This window comes from Rattus rattus, chromosome 3 (assembly GCF_011064425.1).
Source record: "Rattus rattus isolate New Zealand chromosome 3, Rrattus_CSIRO_v1, whole genome shotgun sequence".
Taxonomy (NCBI): Eukaryota; Metazoa; Chordata; class Mammalia; order Rodentia; family Muridae; genus Rattus; species Rattus rattus.
In genome coordinates, this window is record NC_046156.1 from 6,775,379 (window position 1) to 6,791,846 (window position 16,468).

The 16,468-nt window shown below is 45.8% G+C and overlaps 1 protein-coding gene across 1 annotated transcript in view; it reads right to left on the reverse strand.

Annotated features, from left to right (window-relative positions):
* Erich3 (glutamate rich 3) overlaps positions 1-13,930 on the reverse strand; it is a 94,997-nt gene extending 81,067 nt beyond the window's left edge. The window contains exon 1 of the mRNA XM_032896544.1: positions 13,594-13,930. Within this exon, the coding sequence (XP_032752435.1) occupies positions 13,594-13,616 (23 nt within the window). The 5' untranslated portion in view covers positions 13,617-13,930. The remainder of the gene's footprint in view (positions 1-13,593) is intronic.
* Between the last annotated feature and the right edge of the window lie 2,538 nt (positions 13,931-16,468).

Sequence of the window (16,468 nt, forward strand, 5' to 3'; positions counted from 1 at the left end):
TCAGGAGAGGAATTTATCAGCCTCATGGCTGGAAACAATAAATGGGGTACAGAAAAAATTAACTTTCCCAAGTTCACAAAAGGCATAACTGGAAAAATTCTAATTCTACAAAATATTTCTCTCTCTGCTGTCTCTGTCTCTGTCTCTTTGTCTCTGTCCCTCGCTCTGTCGCTCTGTCTCTGTCTCTCTCTTGCTCTCGTGTGTGTGTGTGTGTGTGTGTGTGTGTGTGTGTGTGTGTGTGCAGGTATATAGTGGTTGTTCATGTTTTAGTGTCAGCTTGACTGAATTATGAAACATCTATGAAATTAGTAAACTCTACTTCTGGATAGTGGCATTTCCAGACAAGCAGATCCCAAGAGCTCTGAGCAAGTGGACTCATCAGTTCCTTGATTGGTTCATGCCCTGATGGAATGGAAGGATGTAGAGGAAGGGAGAGGTTAGGAGGTGGGACTACTTGGAGGCAGAGGGCAGTGAAGTGGATGTGTCCTTTGGAGCTGTCTCTTGTCCTAGCTTCCCTCTATATACCCACTACACACACATACACACACACACACACACACAGACACTACACACAACACACACAAACACAGACACACACACACAGACACACACAGATACCACACACATGCATGCACACAGACACACACAGATACTATACACACACACACACACACACTACACACAACACACACAAACACAGACAAACACACAGACACAGACACACACGGATACCACACACATGCATGCACACAGACACACACACACATGCACATACACATACAAACATACACAGCATGTACATACACACACAGACACAGACACACACGGATACACAAAAACACACACAGAGACACACAGACACACACAAACACACACACACACACATACAGACAGACACACACAGATACCACACACATGCACACACAGACACACACACATACACACACACACACACACACACACACACTACACACAACACACACAAACACAGACACACACACAGACACAGACACACACAGATACCACACACATGCATGCACACAGACACACACACACATGCACATACACATACACATATACACAGCATGTACATACACACACAGACACAGACACACACGGATACCACACACATGCATGCACACAGACACACACAGATACCATACACACACACACACAGACACACACACCACACACACACAGACACATACACAACACACACACAGAATGGAACACAAATGGAAAAGGCAAGTTTCAGAAGGTTGGAAGCCTTATCCTGCCTCCCAGAGAGGACCTGACCTTTCCAAGCTTCAAACCCATTCCTGAGTCTCTTGAGGGCTCTGTCACTACAACCTGCCTGAGCCTTCCTGCTTCCCTTCATGGGGCTCTGGAATCGGGCTGCTGCTTCATGCTCTCACACTAAGTCCAGAAACCTCAGACCTTTGATTTACCTTTCTGCCCCAAACTTGAACTTGCAGTGTCCTTCTTCTTATATGGAATGCTGGCATCAGCGTCACCCTCTCCCTGTGCCTTGTTCTAGAAGATTCCAGCCCCAGACAAGGACCCCAGATTGACTGACAGGAACACAGAATTTGTAGAGATGAATGTTACAAAGACGACATCTCCTGCATAGTATATACTCACTGAAAAGTGGATGTTAGCCAAAAGGATACAACCCACAGACCCTAAGAAGTGTAACAAGCAGAAAGGCCCAAGACAGGATACTTCAATCCCACTTAGAAGGAGAAGGAAATAATCACAGGAGGCAGAGGGAGGGATCTGGGTAGTAGAGGGGAAGAGGAAGGAAAAGGGGGAACAGGATCAGGTATGGAGGGGTAACAGGAGAGAAGCCCAAAGGGCCAGGAGAATGAATGGAAATATGTAGTCTCAGGAGTGGGAGGTGGTGGGGACCCTCTAAAATGAACCAGAGACCTGGGAGGTAGAAGACTCTGAGGACTCAATGGGGGTGAACTTAACCAAATTGCCCAACACTGGGGAGAGGGAACTCGAAGAGTCCACCTCCGGGCCTCAAGTGAGGGATGGGGTTATTAACCCACAGTCAAAATTCCTGACCCAGAGTTCTTCCTGTCTAGAAGAACTGCAGGGACAGAACTGGAGAAGAGACTGAAGGAAAGGAAGTCCAATGACAGCCCAACTTGGGATCCATCTCATGGGGTGTGGGAGGACACCAAGGCTTGACACTATTACTGATGTCATGTTGTGCTGGCAGACAGGAGCCTGGCATGGCTGTCCTCTGAGAGGCCCTACCAGCAGCTGATTGAGACAGAGGCACTTACACCCAACCATTGGACTAAAGTCAGGGACCCCTGTGGTTGGATTAGGGGAAAGACTGAAGGGGAGGGCAACCCCATAGGAAGACCAGCAATGTCACCTGAGCCACCCACCAGGCAGCATACATGGGCTGGTCAGAGGCCCCAGCACATATGTAGCAGAGAACTGCCTGGTCTGGTCCCTGTGGGAGAAAATGCATCTAATCCTCTGTTCCCAGGAGAGACTTGAGGCCCCAGGGAAGGGGAGCCCTAGGGAGAGCACCCTCTTGGAGAACAGAGGAGAAATAGGATGAGGAACTGTGGAAGGGGGGAATCAGGAAGGGGGCAAGGGCTGGATATATATATATATGATATATATATATATATCATAAACGTTAAAAAAAGGACATCTCAATTTTGGTGAGGTGGACATTTAACAGAAATTCCAAACCATTCATTTCAAGAGAATGAAATGACCAACGTTTACACTTACAACTTCATCAGGAATAATAATTTAATTTCTGAATTAGATATCTTAAATATTGATTAGGAAAGAAAAGCCCTAATGTACACTTTCCCACTTAAGGTGTCAAAGAGGAGCAAGAAACCATGGGCACGTGTTTAAAACGGCCTGGAAACGGAAGCTTTAGCTTCGGACAGGTCAGTGGTGTGTGATGTGGGCTTTCAGCATGCTGTAACACGTCACCTAAATCAGTAAACAATGCCGCCATTCTACGTCCCTGCCTCCCGCTATGCGGATAGCTACGATTGGAGACAGCTTCCTCAGATGTCTTCCTTATGTCTCAGCCACACTTCAAACTCTTCTCGGCTTCTTCAATTATCTTAATGCTACTTCCAGCTCAGGAAATAAGTCTAGACGTTCTGTAGAAACCTGTGTCTACTCATGCACTGCAGTTATATGGAGAACCAAGCGCCGAGTTTTACCATTTCACATGAGCCAGGCTCTGTGCTAAATGTACTGTCATTTCAACTGGTGCCAACAACAACTCGTAAGAAACATGCGCCTCCCACAGTCAGGAGTCAGAGCAATCACAAAACCTGCTTAGGGTCACGTGACTCCTTTGCAGCATGATTGACAGTTCAGAATTCAGACCATCCAAGCCCAATCTTAGGCAGCCAGTATTAATAGCTCTGTAGTAGACACTGAGCTGTCCAGGAAAGACCATTCCCAGTCCTTTCTCCTGTGTCTACCTCCCCCAGTAGAGTCAGAACACCACACCTTTGCTCTTCCTTACTCTCACCTGGTATATCCACGGATGCAGTTATGGTCGATGAGACGCACCACAAAGAATGCTAAAAGTATCCTGTGAATGTTTTCCTGGCCCATCACTTCCCTTCCTACTTGTGGTGGTTTTACAAAAATAATAATAATGATAATACAATGACTGAATTTAATTTTTTATCTTGCTGTCGTAGATAAATAATAAGAAATTTGCAGGGATAACGACTTACATAACCAATCCAAGTCTTGATACTAATAAGACTCTTAATCACCTGAATGTTTACTGCAGATACAACAAGTCATAGCTTTTGTCAGGGCCTGAGCCTCTGTTTAATTTCCTTTCTCCCGGTTGCAGCCAAAGATATTCCTAACATGGGATCACTGGGTTCCCTGAGGACGGCAAGGTACGGCAAGGATCAGTGGCTTTAAATCATGCCCCAAACTTATTATTTGGGCCTTTTTACGATCTCAGGATCTCAGATGAATTCCTGAAGACTGAGTTTCCAGACCATAGCAATTCCTGAGTGTGGCATTACCACACGACAGACACTCCAGGAACTGTACTTGAGGGAGTGACTCTACTCTTGGAACCTAATAAATGCTTGTTTGTGTGATGGTCGGTCTTGAGTGCTAGCTTTACAGGATTTAGAGTCACTATGGAAACAAAGCCCTGTGAGGGTTTGGAAATTCTGCTAATTAAGGATGGGAAGCCCCGCCTTCAACATAGGCAGCATCGTGGACTGAGGTGCTGGACTGCATAAAAGGGGGAAAGTGAACCTAGCCAAGCCCCAACACTCACAGCTCTCTGCTTCCTGGCCACAGATGTCCTATGACCAAATGCCTCGTGCTCCAGCCTCCGTGATGTCTCTCTCATGATGGCCTATAGCATTAAACTGTGACCCAAAATAAGTCCCCCCCCACCCCATTACATTCTAGTCCCAGTCCAGCAAGTAACTATCACACCAGCTTCCAGCAACCATTGAGCTAATTTTAAACCACAGTGACAGCGATATTGCAAACCCCAGAGACAAGGAGAGATGTGGCCTCTTACCACAAGGGCTTGCAGTTTACGTGGGAGACAGAAAGACTCCTCCGATGCTGTGTTGGCGTAATTTTAAATCAGTTGAGAAACAGATTTTCAAAGAGTCTAGTTTTGTCAAAACAGGGGTAAGCGGTAGGGACATGGAGTGGAAATAATATAACAAAATGCTCGCCGTAATCACCGACGGGGGGAGGGCTTCAAAGGCGCGTTGATTTTTCTCCCTTGTTCTTGTCATCTCCAAGTGTGAAATTTTCAAACTACAGATAAGTGGAGGAAGGAAAATTAAAAACCACTTGTGTCCCGTGCACCCAGCAATTTGAAGTTCCTTCTAATTCTGTTCTTCTAATTTGCCGCAGATTATTTTTATTGGATCCTAAACAATAGAGATGATATTACTGTAAATATCTCAAAGCAAGCGGTGTAGAGGAGGAACGGCTCAATACAAAAGGCACATAATAGCCACAGATATGAAATGCTATATAACCCGTCTCACAGAGAGAACGGCCAATTAACGGCAACTATCAAACGTGATCCGACTCCATTTGAAACCCACACAGTTTGTAGTGCTGTTTCCTAAGTGCTTTGTACAATTCATTTCGCCTGTTTAGTTCCCCGCTGTGCCTTCTTTCGCTTCAGCATTTTGCCCCTCAGTATCTTCGTTAATTTATAAATGTTTATAACTGTGGCAGGAAAATAATAACCGTCACAGAGGAATGGATCACCAGTTTGAAGTGATCGGTTTTATATACCAGTCAGTACCAGGCACCGAGGGATAGGGGGTCTTGAAGTTAGGCCCTGGTTCATGCTCCCAGTCCCGTGCTCCCAGAAATAAGACTCAGATGCAAAATATATTTACAATTGCCTAGCCATATGGCTAGGCTCTACTCTGACTAGATCTTAACTAAAAGAACCCAATTATTTTAACCTACATTCTGCCACATGGCTGTTACCTGTGCTCAGGTGCCTCTAGCTCCTCACCTTGTCCCAAGATGGCTCTCCAGCCTCTGGCTCTATCCCAGAGTTCTTTCTCCTCCCAGATGTCCCACCTCTACTTTCTGCCTAAGCCATAGGCCATAGGCTTTTTAATTGACAGGTGATGTATCCATACAGTACACAAGACATTCTCCCTATAGGGAGGGACTTGACTACCGAGGTGGCATAATGTGCAGCAGAGCTCACTGGCCCGTTAGCCTCATTAGCTCACCTCAGTGGGGTTTTCCTCAAAGTTGGGCTGGGTTTGGATCTTATCTCTCCCTTTTGAGCTTTTGGCTTCAAACATCAGTGTGTTAAGTAATGGACTACATGGGCTTAACATGTACGCTCAAATTTATGAGTTGAAATCCTAACTTCCAATGTGACAATATCAGAAAATGGGGACATTGGGGAGAGTTCAGCCTTCTCACAAATGAGATTAGAACCATAGAAAAAGAGGAAAGGGGTGGGGGTAGCCATAAGGGGCCTGATATGCAGGCAGTGTGGGGACAGAGACAGAACGAGGCCACCTGTGAGTGAAGAAGCCGACCTCTACAGATGTCACCTACCACCCTGAACTACCTACCCTCTAGAACTGTGTGAAGTAAATTTGGGTTGTTTTTAAGGCACTGGATCTACAGGATTTAGATACACTAAGACATTCATTGCCACCACTCTGCCGATAATCAATCAATCATTTGTTTTCTGTGACTCTGCGTTTCTTATAAAGACTTACTTCAGCTTTTAGGACCAGGCAATAAAAGCTTTCAGCTATTATAAACAAGTGTATTAACTCAGTAAGACTGTCATAAAATCATATCGCAGAAGAGGCAGGTGTCCTACACAACATGCATTTATCTTCTTATGCTTCCAGAAGCTAAAGACACTATAACTTTGGGCCAATGTCTACAGAGTTGATTGCTCCTGAGGGCCACTTTGGAAAGATCAATGCTAGCTTCCCACATCGGTTCATGAAGGACCACTGTATCTGTAATGTTCCCAGCCTCTTTCTATGTGTGCACTTCTGTGTCTTAATGTCTATCTATTATGAGGACACGCGTCAGCTTGGTTTGGGGCCCTTTGATATCACTTACCCTATTACTTATTTAAAGCTTTATCTCTAAGTACAGTCACATTCTGAGATGTGCGGGACTGAGCCTACCACAGAATAACAAGAACAGTGACCTGTTTCTGTAGGCAATGTCCACGTAAGGCATAGAAATTAAGAATGTCTTTCTTGAGCACCTAGATATCTTGATTCTAGAGTCTCTATGCTCTCAAACAGAATGTAACCATTAACAGCAGATCAGAAATGGCACAGGAACCCTGTACTGGCTGGTTTTGTGTGTCAACTTGACACGAGCTGGAGTTATCACAGAGATAAGGAGCCTCAGTTGAAGAAATGACTCCATGAGATGCAGCTGTGAGGCATTTTCTCAATTAGTGATCAAGGCGGGAGGGGCCAGCCCATTGTAGGTGGTGCGATTCCTGGGCTGGTGGTCCTGGTTTCTATAAGAAAGCGAGCTGAGCAAGCCAGGGGAAGCAAGCCAGTAAGACACATCCCTCCATGGCCTCTGCATCAGCTCCTGCTTCCTGACCTGCTTGAGTTCCAGTCCTGACTTCCTTTGGTGATGAACAGCAATGTGAAAGTGTAAGATGAATAAACCCTTTCCTCCCCAACTTGCTTGATTTGTGCAGGAATACAGACCCTGAGTAAGACAAACCCTTGGGACCCTCCCACATCTATGCTGGCAGCTGTGCTAAAAGAGAAAATCATATGGTGTAGACCTGTGTACTGGAGGCCAGGTGCCAGGGTTCAAGGGCACCTCCAATGCTAGTGCTGCCCCACCTCCAACTCTGCTGCTGCCCAGCCTTTTCAGTTGCTCCAAGATGCCAGGAGGACTGAGTCAGAAGAAGGCTGGCTAGCCAGCGAGAAGGGCAGGGGAGCTTCTGGTGGTGATTTCAGGAGAGCGGATCTCTTCCCCAAGGGCAGTGTTACAGCTCTTATGACGGAAGCTCTCAGACAACGGAGTAATTCTTGCACACCTCTTTTCCTTCTGGATAGGATTCTTATATACAGTTTTGGGGTGGGTCAGGGTCTGACAGTAGGTACTTCCTATTGGCTTGGTCTGAGAGCTTGGGGATATCTTATCTACGTATGGGAGGACTTGGGGTGCTGATGGTCACAAACCTCTCTACAGTGGTCTGTAGGGGGTTGTAGCTATGTGACAGGAGCCTGGTTTCTTGGGAGTTTAGGGAAATGCCTACTGTCCCTTAGGGTCACCAGGGTTTCAAACCTTAGCTCAACCAGGAACCAGGACACCATTTGCTGCACAATATGGAAGCCACACAACTTAGAGTAGATGAAGCGCCACACCACAGCAGCCACCCACAGACCAAGAGTCAGCCACAGGAAGGAGACAGGGAGGGGGAGCGAGGATCAGAGAGGACTCACAGGAGAATAAGAAACTATTATAGAATCCAGACCATTGTCTCTCCGTGTTCCAGGGTTGTTCACTGTTAATGTTTATTTCCTGAGGCTCACTATACAAGCAGTGATTTGGTAACAATTTTCCAGAAGCCTAAAATCCTAACACCAGCAGAATCACAGTAAAGCATGACTTTTCAAAGCACTCTGTTCAGCTCGTCACATCCCCTCCTCTTTCTGCAGAATACACTTCACTGCAAAGAGCCAAGCTCCCAGCTGAGTTACTTTGGGCCAAGTAGCAACAATGTTGCCAGTGAAGGATATGTTGTCTCCTTTCTGGATTTGTGGGAGAAAAGAGTAAAAAAAATAGAACAGGTTTTCCGAAGCTGGGATATTCTGCTTGACTGTTTTAGATGAAGGTACAAGTTTCTGAAAATTGCTTAACCTGTAAACCCGGCATGGGATTCTGTGCGTAAGTCACTACTCAGTCGTTTTTCATATGCTTCACTCGGACAATAAAGCAAAACAAGCTAAGGGAAGGGAGAAAACAACTAGGGAAAGTGTGTTGACATACTCAAGTCTGGGGACACTGCACAACCTCATTATCCAAGGCCATTTGGACATCTGGTTGCTTGTGCAAAAAAATAAAGAATAACGATTCAAATATATTTACCTTAAATGATGCGCTTGAATACAAAGTACAAATGTATGTCTGCTCACTATACATCTTTGCTAGTTGAGAGTTTTCCTTGAGTTAGCCAACTGTTCTGCTATTTGTAGTACATTATGCACACAGTCAAACCATTTGGGAATTTACAATCTGAAGAAAAATGACAAAGACACTCCCAGAACAGCGTGGATGCTGTAGTGTGTGCTCTGCTTCTTGGTGCTGATTTTAGTGCCACTTAAATGTGAGAGTTTCCCTTTAAACTTGGTATTTATGAAATCGTCACATACCGTGTAGTAGTCTGTAATCTGTGCAGGGGGGTTAAGTGCTCAAGGAGCCCATGGTTCTCACTCCATACCATATGTCTTGGTCTGTATCGAAATGAGTCGCAGAAGACTGGAAACTAACTACAGCGTTTGGGGTTTTCAAGAGAAATGACTTTCCGGAACCCTAAAATCCTAACACCAACAGAATTATTCACCTAAAGCCAACGATCATTCGAATCACGCTGTTCACTTACAAATTTGAAGGCTTAAAGATATACGCTCCCTCAGGATTAGATTAATTGGGTGCTGTGTTAAGAGTCCTGTCAGAAAGGCTCTACCTTCCCTTTCTGTCCAAATATCCTGAAGAACGCTCAGTCTCTCTGTCCTGTCTTCCCAAGCAAAGGCTCAGAGAACAGAAAGGAGCAGAGTGGCCCTGGTCTCTAAACCAGTTTGCAAACTTGGATTCACACAGTCCCAGGATGCCATAAAAGACTTTCCTGAAGACACTCGAGAAGGCTAGCTTCAACAGATGTCTACTCTACTCCTTAACTTCCTCCTGTGCTTCTTTAAAAGGAAACTTCTATAAAATGCCTTTTCAGTAATACTGATTTACGCCCTCACACCTGCCCCACTATAAATTATAAACACCCTTCTGCGTCCATGAAACGGAGGTGCCCCTCACTCTCTGGTACCCCACTGGGGAGCATGGAGCTTAGGGAAGCAGAGGTGTGAAGGGACAATCTGAGGTATAGTCTAGGTGTTGCTACATCAAACACCTTCCGTGCTGGGCAACAAGTCTGATTAGAAAGCCAGTAGCTTCCAACCCATTGCATCAGAAACAGCTGAACTCTCTGGGGAGCCATTAGAAGGAACATTTCTGGTGACTGGTGACTGAGGTTTTGATAGTCAGCCCTGAAGGAATTCTAAGCATTATTATTACCAGGACAAACAACAAACAACCCTCCCTTTCCATCTCTTGGTATGAATGGGCTTTTTCCACGTAAGGTAGAGTCATGGCATCTATACTAAAAAAAAAAAAAAAAGAAGAAGAAGAAGAAGAAGAAGAAGAAGAAGAAGAAGAAGAAGAAGAAGAAGAAGAAGAAGAAGAAGAAGAAGAAAGAAAGAAAAGAAGAGACCTGTAGCATAGACGATCAGAGGACAAGCCAGGACTAGTGCACCTACCTGTTAAACCCAACCATTAACTGGGACCCACTTGCTTCCTAATGGTAGCAATGTTGGCCATCGGGAAAACTGCCAAACACATTCAAATATTTAAAAATAGCCAACTCTGAAATTCTGCATCAAAGAGACGATTTGAGGGACAGGCATGAGCAGTGAACTATAATCTTCTGAGGAGGGCTGGGTTGTTCAGGTTGATGGGAAAGACCCCAAAGGCTGCTCAAGTATGTAATGGATACATCTATGGTGGATTACAGCGGGACACATCTATGGTGGATTACAGTGGGGCACATCTATGGTGGATTACAGCGGGGCACATCTATGGTGGATTACAGCATCACCAGGGAATGTACCTACTCTCTGAAGGTGCACAACTGATGGTATACGGAATTATCAGAGAGTACAACACTTCAAAGCTACGTCTTCTGCATTTTTCCTTGTGGAGTCTAACTTTTCCCTCCTCTTAACTCAAAGATGTATATTTGATGGCTCTTCTCAGTGAAGTGGGTCTCTCAGACGGGGAGCCAAACCCTGGTGGATTCAGGATGGGCACGAAGAAAGGGCTATATGGTTTTATTCTAAGCCGGACGATGGACGAGTCCCCATTCCCCATTGTGCCCGGAGGCAGAGTGCCCAGCAAACCCATGCACAAACAGTGACGTGGGTGGGACCCAGTAAACTGGAGGGACTGTGAATTGGACCTGTTCACTCTGAAAAAACAAAACGACTTTCATTTCAGTAGAACTGGCAATGGTGTCTCATAGTTGGCACCAAAAGGAGAGGCAGCTGAACCTTGAAGTCTCTGTTATCTTTGGAAGACTTTCTAGGACCATTTTGACTTACTCCCAAACTCCATCTGAACAAAGCCCGCAACAGGGCCCTGTGTGCTTTTGAGATCCAGTGTTTGATGATGAGCAACTCCGGGGTGGGGGTGGGGGAGGCAGAAGAAGGCATCGGCCGCTACTATACTGCTCTACAGCAGGAGGAAGTTCAGACGCACGCTGCCGGGTTTACTGCAAAACTGCACTTTATTTTATCTTTAAGATGGGATAATTACCAACTGCCTCAGTCAGGACGAAGAAGGCATTCTGCTTTGATGAAGCCTTTTATTTGCTACTCAAACTTTTACTATTTCCAAATGGTAGCATAAACAAGAGAAATAATTACCCCTTTTATTTGAGCGGGGGGGGGGTGTTGGAGGAAGACTTTTATCCATTTGAATGCTTTTGTCATTGGGTGAGGTTTAAGGCATGTAGACTAAATTCATCTCTGCCCATCGTTTCTGCTTGTTTGTTTATTCCCTTGTGACCGTGTAGCCCTGGCTGGCCTGGAGCTCATTATGTACACAACATTTGTCTTGAGATCATAGAGACCTGCCCAGTTCTGCTTTTCAAGTGATGGGATTTAAAGCCCTGCAGCCCGCGTATTATTTTTATAAATTAGTCACAGCACACTTACACCGGCACTATTAAAAAAATTAATATAGGGTTGGGGATTTAGCTCAGTCAAGGCCCTGGGTTCGGTCCCCAGCTCCGAAAAAAAAAAAAATTAATATAGCCACCCTCTATAGTAATGTCTGGTCACAATGTCTGTGATTCAGCAGATGTTGACGTGATCTGAGTGAGATCTCTGTACATCCGTGCTCATGTCTATTAGACTATTGAGTGGGATGATGAGGGGTCCAAGCTGACCAGAGATGCTGGCTTTATGTTTCGGCCCTGGCCCTTCCAAACTGAAACACCTTTAGAAACCTCCCAATCCTAATCTTCGTGTCTGTGGAGATTTCAGTCGTTAGAGCATCTGAATGTAAAATCAGGGAGGTTTCTCATGTCTACACCAGAATGGAACCTGGCTCACCTAAGTATTTAATGTCTGCTCTAATGGGGATTTTTTTTTCCCTTTGGTGACCACATGCCCTATCATCCAGTACCACTAATTCAACCAGCGATTCTTGAGCTTCCCCCTTACCCTGGACAGTCCTAGATACAGAGAAACATGTCATATAAGGCATGGAGCTGATATTTGAAGAAGCTTTGCCTTTTAGTGCAGGATGTGTGGGCCGAGCCCACATCACCCTTAAACAGTACCGGAGAGGGTACACGTTTATCCCGTCCCCTTCCCCCATGTGCTCGGAACTAATGGAGCTTCAGAAAATTTTGACTTCGGTTTCTGAAATCTTAATCTTGGCACAGTTTAATAAGCAACTGCAGGTCTGTCTGTATTTTCACATAAATGATTAAATGGAACAATCGGGTTCTAACTTAGCCAAAAACTTGACAAACATAGGAAGAGACCGTGACTGACACATTCATTTTCCTGGATTCAGACAAAGTGCCAACAGCATCTGCAGAAAACATATTATTCCCATCCCAAGGGACCCATGGCCAACAACAATTGCTCAGAAACTCAGCAGCAAAACATTAAAGCACCAAAATTCAATTTAGCATAGGTGCCCTCACTTTCCAAAACGTTTTGAACCTGCCTTCCCTTCCAGCAGGACACCTTACAGGACTCTGGACGTTCAAACATTACTATTTCTTGTTTCTCCCTGGGAGAATGGGTTAAAAAGTGAAATCTTCAGGTTTGACTGAAGATCCTGAGAGCAATAATGAATGTGTTGTGTTTCAGACACCACCAACCTCAAACGATCCCAAAGAGGATGCCCTGTGCCAATCCTCTGCTCCTTAACGTGTAAAAAAGGAAACTGAAAGGCATCTTCAAATTAACTTGCAAAACCGGAGAAGGGAGGGGGGGTGCTCTGTTGGCTAGATACATGGTAACAAAAGCTGACCTAATGTGTGTTGCACACTTAATTCAAAAGGAGTTGGATTTGTGTAATAACCAACAAAGACTGATCAGTGTCTCTTACGTATGGAATATGGCTAATATGCCTCTGAAGAGTCACCATATCCACAGAGGCTGTCTGCCTGTGTGGGCACCTCGTTCCTTGATCTTTCCGGACATACCATTTCCTGGGCCCGGGTGGTTCTAAAGAACGCATTATGGTGCTTCTGCAACTGGGAAGATACATTCTGACATAAGGTGCCTCCCTCCTACAAGGAGGCCTTCCTAGACAAATAAACGACCTTTCCTTTGCATGCAGGCCACAGAGAGCATTTATCTCTGTCTTGAATCTCCCAACAAATGCATATCTCAGTAACTTCTACTTTAGCATTTAAACACTTGTGTTCCAGACCGAGGGACATTCATCCCAGCTGACATCTGTCCCTGCTTATTGTACGCGGTTTTCACATCCATTTTTCCTGTCTTTCCTGTCTTTCCAGGCTGAGAATTTCAAGAGTGGTGAATGTTAGGAAGAAGCGAGGATGGGTAGGGAGGAGATAGGACGCCTGGGATTTCTGCCATCCTCCTGCAACCTAGAATCTGTGTTTGTTTTTTTTTTTTTCTCTCCCCAGTTCTCCCTCCCTCTCCCTGTCGCCCCAGAGCTCCGCAGCAGGAGGGAGGAAGAAGAGAGCCGCTGGCTGGAGCCGCCACCTGCCACAGCTAGGCAAAGCCAGTTGTCACTTACCCAGCGGGGTGAGAATGGCTCATTTTTGCAGAATCCTTTTCGGACCCCGCTGCAGGTGCAGATGCGGCTAGCGGTGGCTTTGCGCTGCAGTGGCGGGGACTCGGGGCACCTGGGCTGGGCTCCGCCCTTCCTCACCCGGGCTCCCTGCAGCCTCCCGGTTGCTACTTGATGGCGTCCACAGACTCCCAGTTGCTAAGGGAGGAGGGAAGGCGAGCACCTAGGGCTGGGAGAAACAGCGGTGCTGCTGGAACCAAGCCTAGGCAAGCTGGAAAGGAAGCCAGCTTCCACCCTGCTTACTGGGCCGATATGGGAGGAGAGCCCGCAGGCTGCAGCTTAGTTACTCTGGGGTTACCGTTCCCCCGGCACCTAAACCCTGAAAAAAACACACACACACACACACACACACACACACACACACACACACACACACACACGACCCTTTCTGGCTCAACTTCTTGCTAGGCCCCTAACTGGATGTCTGCTCGCAGGAAAGCCCGGAAAAGCCACAATCAGGTGCCTTGGTTTCTGCTCCTAAAAACAGACCCAGGACGCAACAGAATTAAAGATGCAGTTTCCCTCTTTATGGGTCGCAGCTTTTGTTTCTATAGCTGCAAAGCATAGAAATCTTAGACCACCAGCTTTCTTCCTCCCTGGAAATCCCCATCTTTGGGCCCCAGGTCCCCTTGCCTCCCCATGTTGAGAGGGTCGACGGGAGTAATGGCTAGGCAACTGCGGATTGAAACCCTGCAGAAGACTAGTTTAAGGGGAAGGAGCGTTGGTAGGAAGCAAGCTCCATCCTGGGCTGAGATGAAGGATTGCTGGTCTTGCTTTGTCAGATACCTGCTGAATCGTGGACTTGTCTGGCGACTTTTGGGATGGCAGGACACAGTGACAGTGGCTGAGCTACCTCTGGGTGTCTATATCAGCTCTCCTCTAGTTCTCCCACACTCGGAGGTGGGAAAGCCATCGTCTTCTCCGTTTACATTCTGCTTTTTCTCATATTGCAAAAGTCTGCTGAGCATGAAAAGCCAGTCAGCCTCTTTGGCATCTTCATTCCTCAGAGTCGCTGTGACACCTCCTCCGCCTACCCCACCTTAAGTTCTAGCAAAAGCAGAATCTTCCCCCATCCCTGCCGTGAGACTATAACCCCACTCTTGACTACTTGGACAGAGTTTCTATTTGTCCTTTGGTACTCAGGTTGAACACTGTTTTCTTTAACATCATCAGCTTTGCCGATGAGCTCTGTATTCATGACTTTCTTGTTTCCCAGACAAAATATGCTAGGGAAACAACTGAAGGAGAGACAAAAGAGTTGACAGTCTCAGAGGGGTCAGTCCGCCATTGTGAGCAGGTGTAGCAGTGACCTGGGCTGTACCAGTGACACCATGGTGTTATGATTTTCACTTATAGGCAAACCAGGAAGCAGAGAATGGGGCTTCAGCAGATCCATTCAAAGGTGCAGGCAGTGACCCATTCTCTGCCCACCAAGCCTAACCTCCTAGAGGCTCCACAGTCTTCAGAAACAGCACCCCCAGCTGGCTGATTCTCATTCTCTCTCTCTCTCTCTCTCTCTCTCTCTCTCTCTCTCTCTCTCTCTCTTCCTCCTTCCTCCCTTCCTCCTCCTAGTCTCTCCCTCCCTCCTTCACCCCCTTCTCTCTGACTCTCCCTCCCCCCTCCCTCTCTCCTCTCTCCTCTCCTCTCCTCTTCCTCCCTTCATACTCCTCCCCCCACCCCCATCCTCACATACACAGGCATTGCTGACCATGTCTGACTCTTCTCCATCTTTCTTAGCTGAGGGTAAGACCTTCCATTTTGTACATTTACTTTTTATTCTGTTTTTGGAAGCAAAGTAGCAGGTCAGCAAATGTTCAGAGCAAAAACAAAGGGAAAGGACAATCTTCTAAACTGCATGGTTTTTACTGAGTGCCCTGTAGATGCTTCCTCAGCCTATGCAGAAACACAGGGACTCAGACATTATTCCCAAAGTCCACATTGGCCTCTAAGCAGAGGAACCAAGACTCAAACTTAGATCTAGCTGATCTAAAAGAACTGTCATTTTAATCATTATCATGTGATTTCTTTCCTCCTGTAGCTCCCATAATTTGCTGCAGAAATTATATTGTGCATAATCTCATAGTTATCAGACCATAGATACCTGACATCCCAAGGGTAAGATTAGGTAAACTGATAGATAGATAGATAGATAGATAGATAGATAGATAGATAGATAGATAGATAGATAGATGATCTATAAATAATAGATAGGTGATAAAAAGATTGATGATTGATAGATTATAGATAGATGGTGTCTCAGTTAGAATTTTATTGCTGTGAAGACACACTATGGCTAAGGCAACTCTTATAAAAGAAAACATTTATTTGGGAATAGCATACAGTTCCAAAGATTTACCCATTATCATCATGGTGGGAAGAATGGCAGCAGTCCAGGCAGACATGGTGCTGGAAAAAGAGCTGAGAGTTCAACATCTTGATCCATAGACAGCAGAAGCAGACTGTGCATCACAGTGGGCATAGCTTGAGCATAGGAAACCTCAAAGCCACATACACACAGACACACACACACACACACACACACACACACAGAGAGAGAGAGAGAGAGAGAGAGAGAGAGAGAGAGAGAGAGATCCTCCAACAAGACCACTTCTACTCCAACAAGGTAACACCTTCTAATATGCTGATCCATATGAGACAAGCAATCAAACATTTGAGTATATGGGGCTATACTTATTCTAATCAGATCAGATAAGTACTGGCTAGCTTTATGTCAACCTGACATGAGCTAAAGCCATGAGAGAGGATGGCCCCTCAATTGAGAGAATGCCTCCATAAGATCCAGTCCATTGTGGGTGGAGCC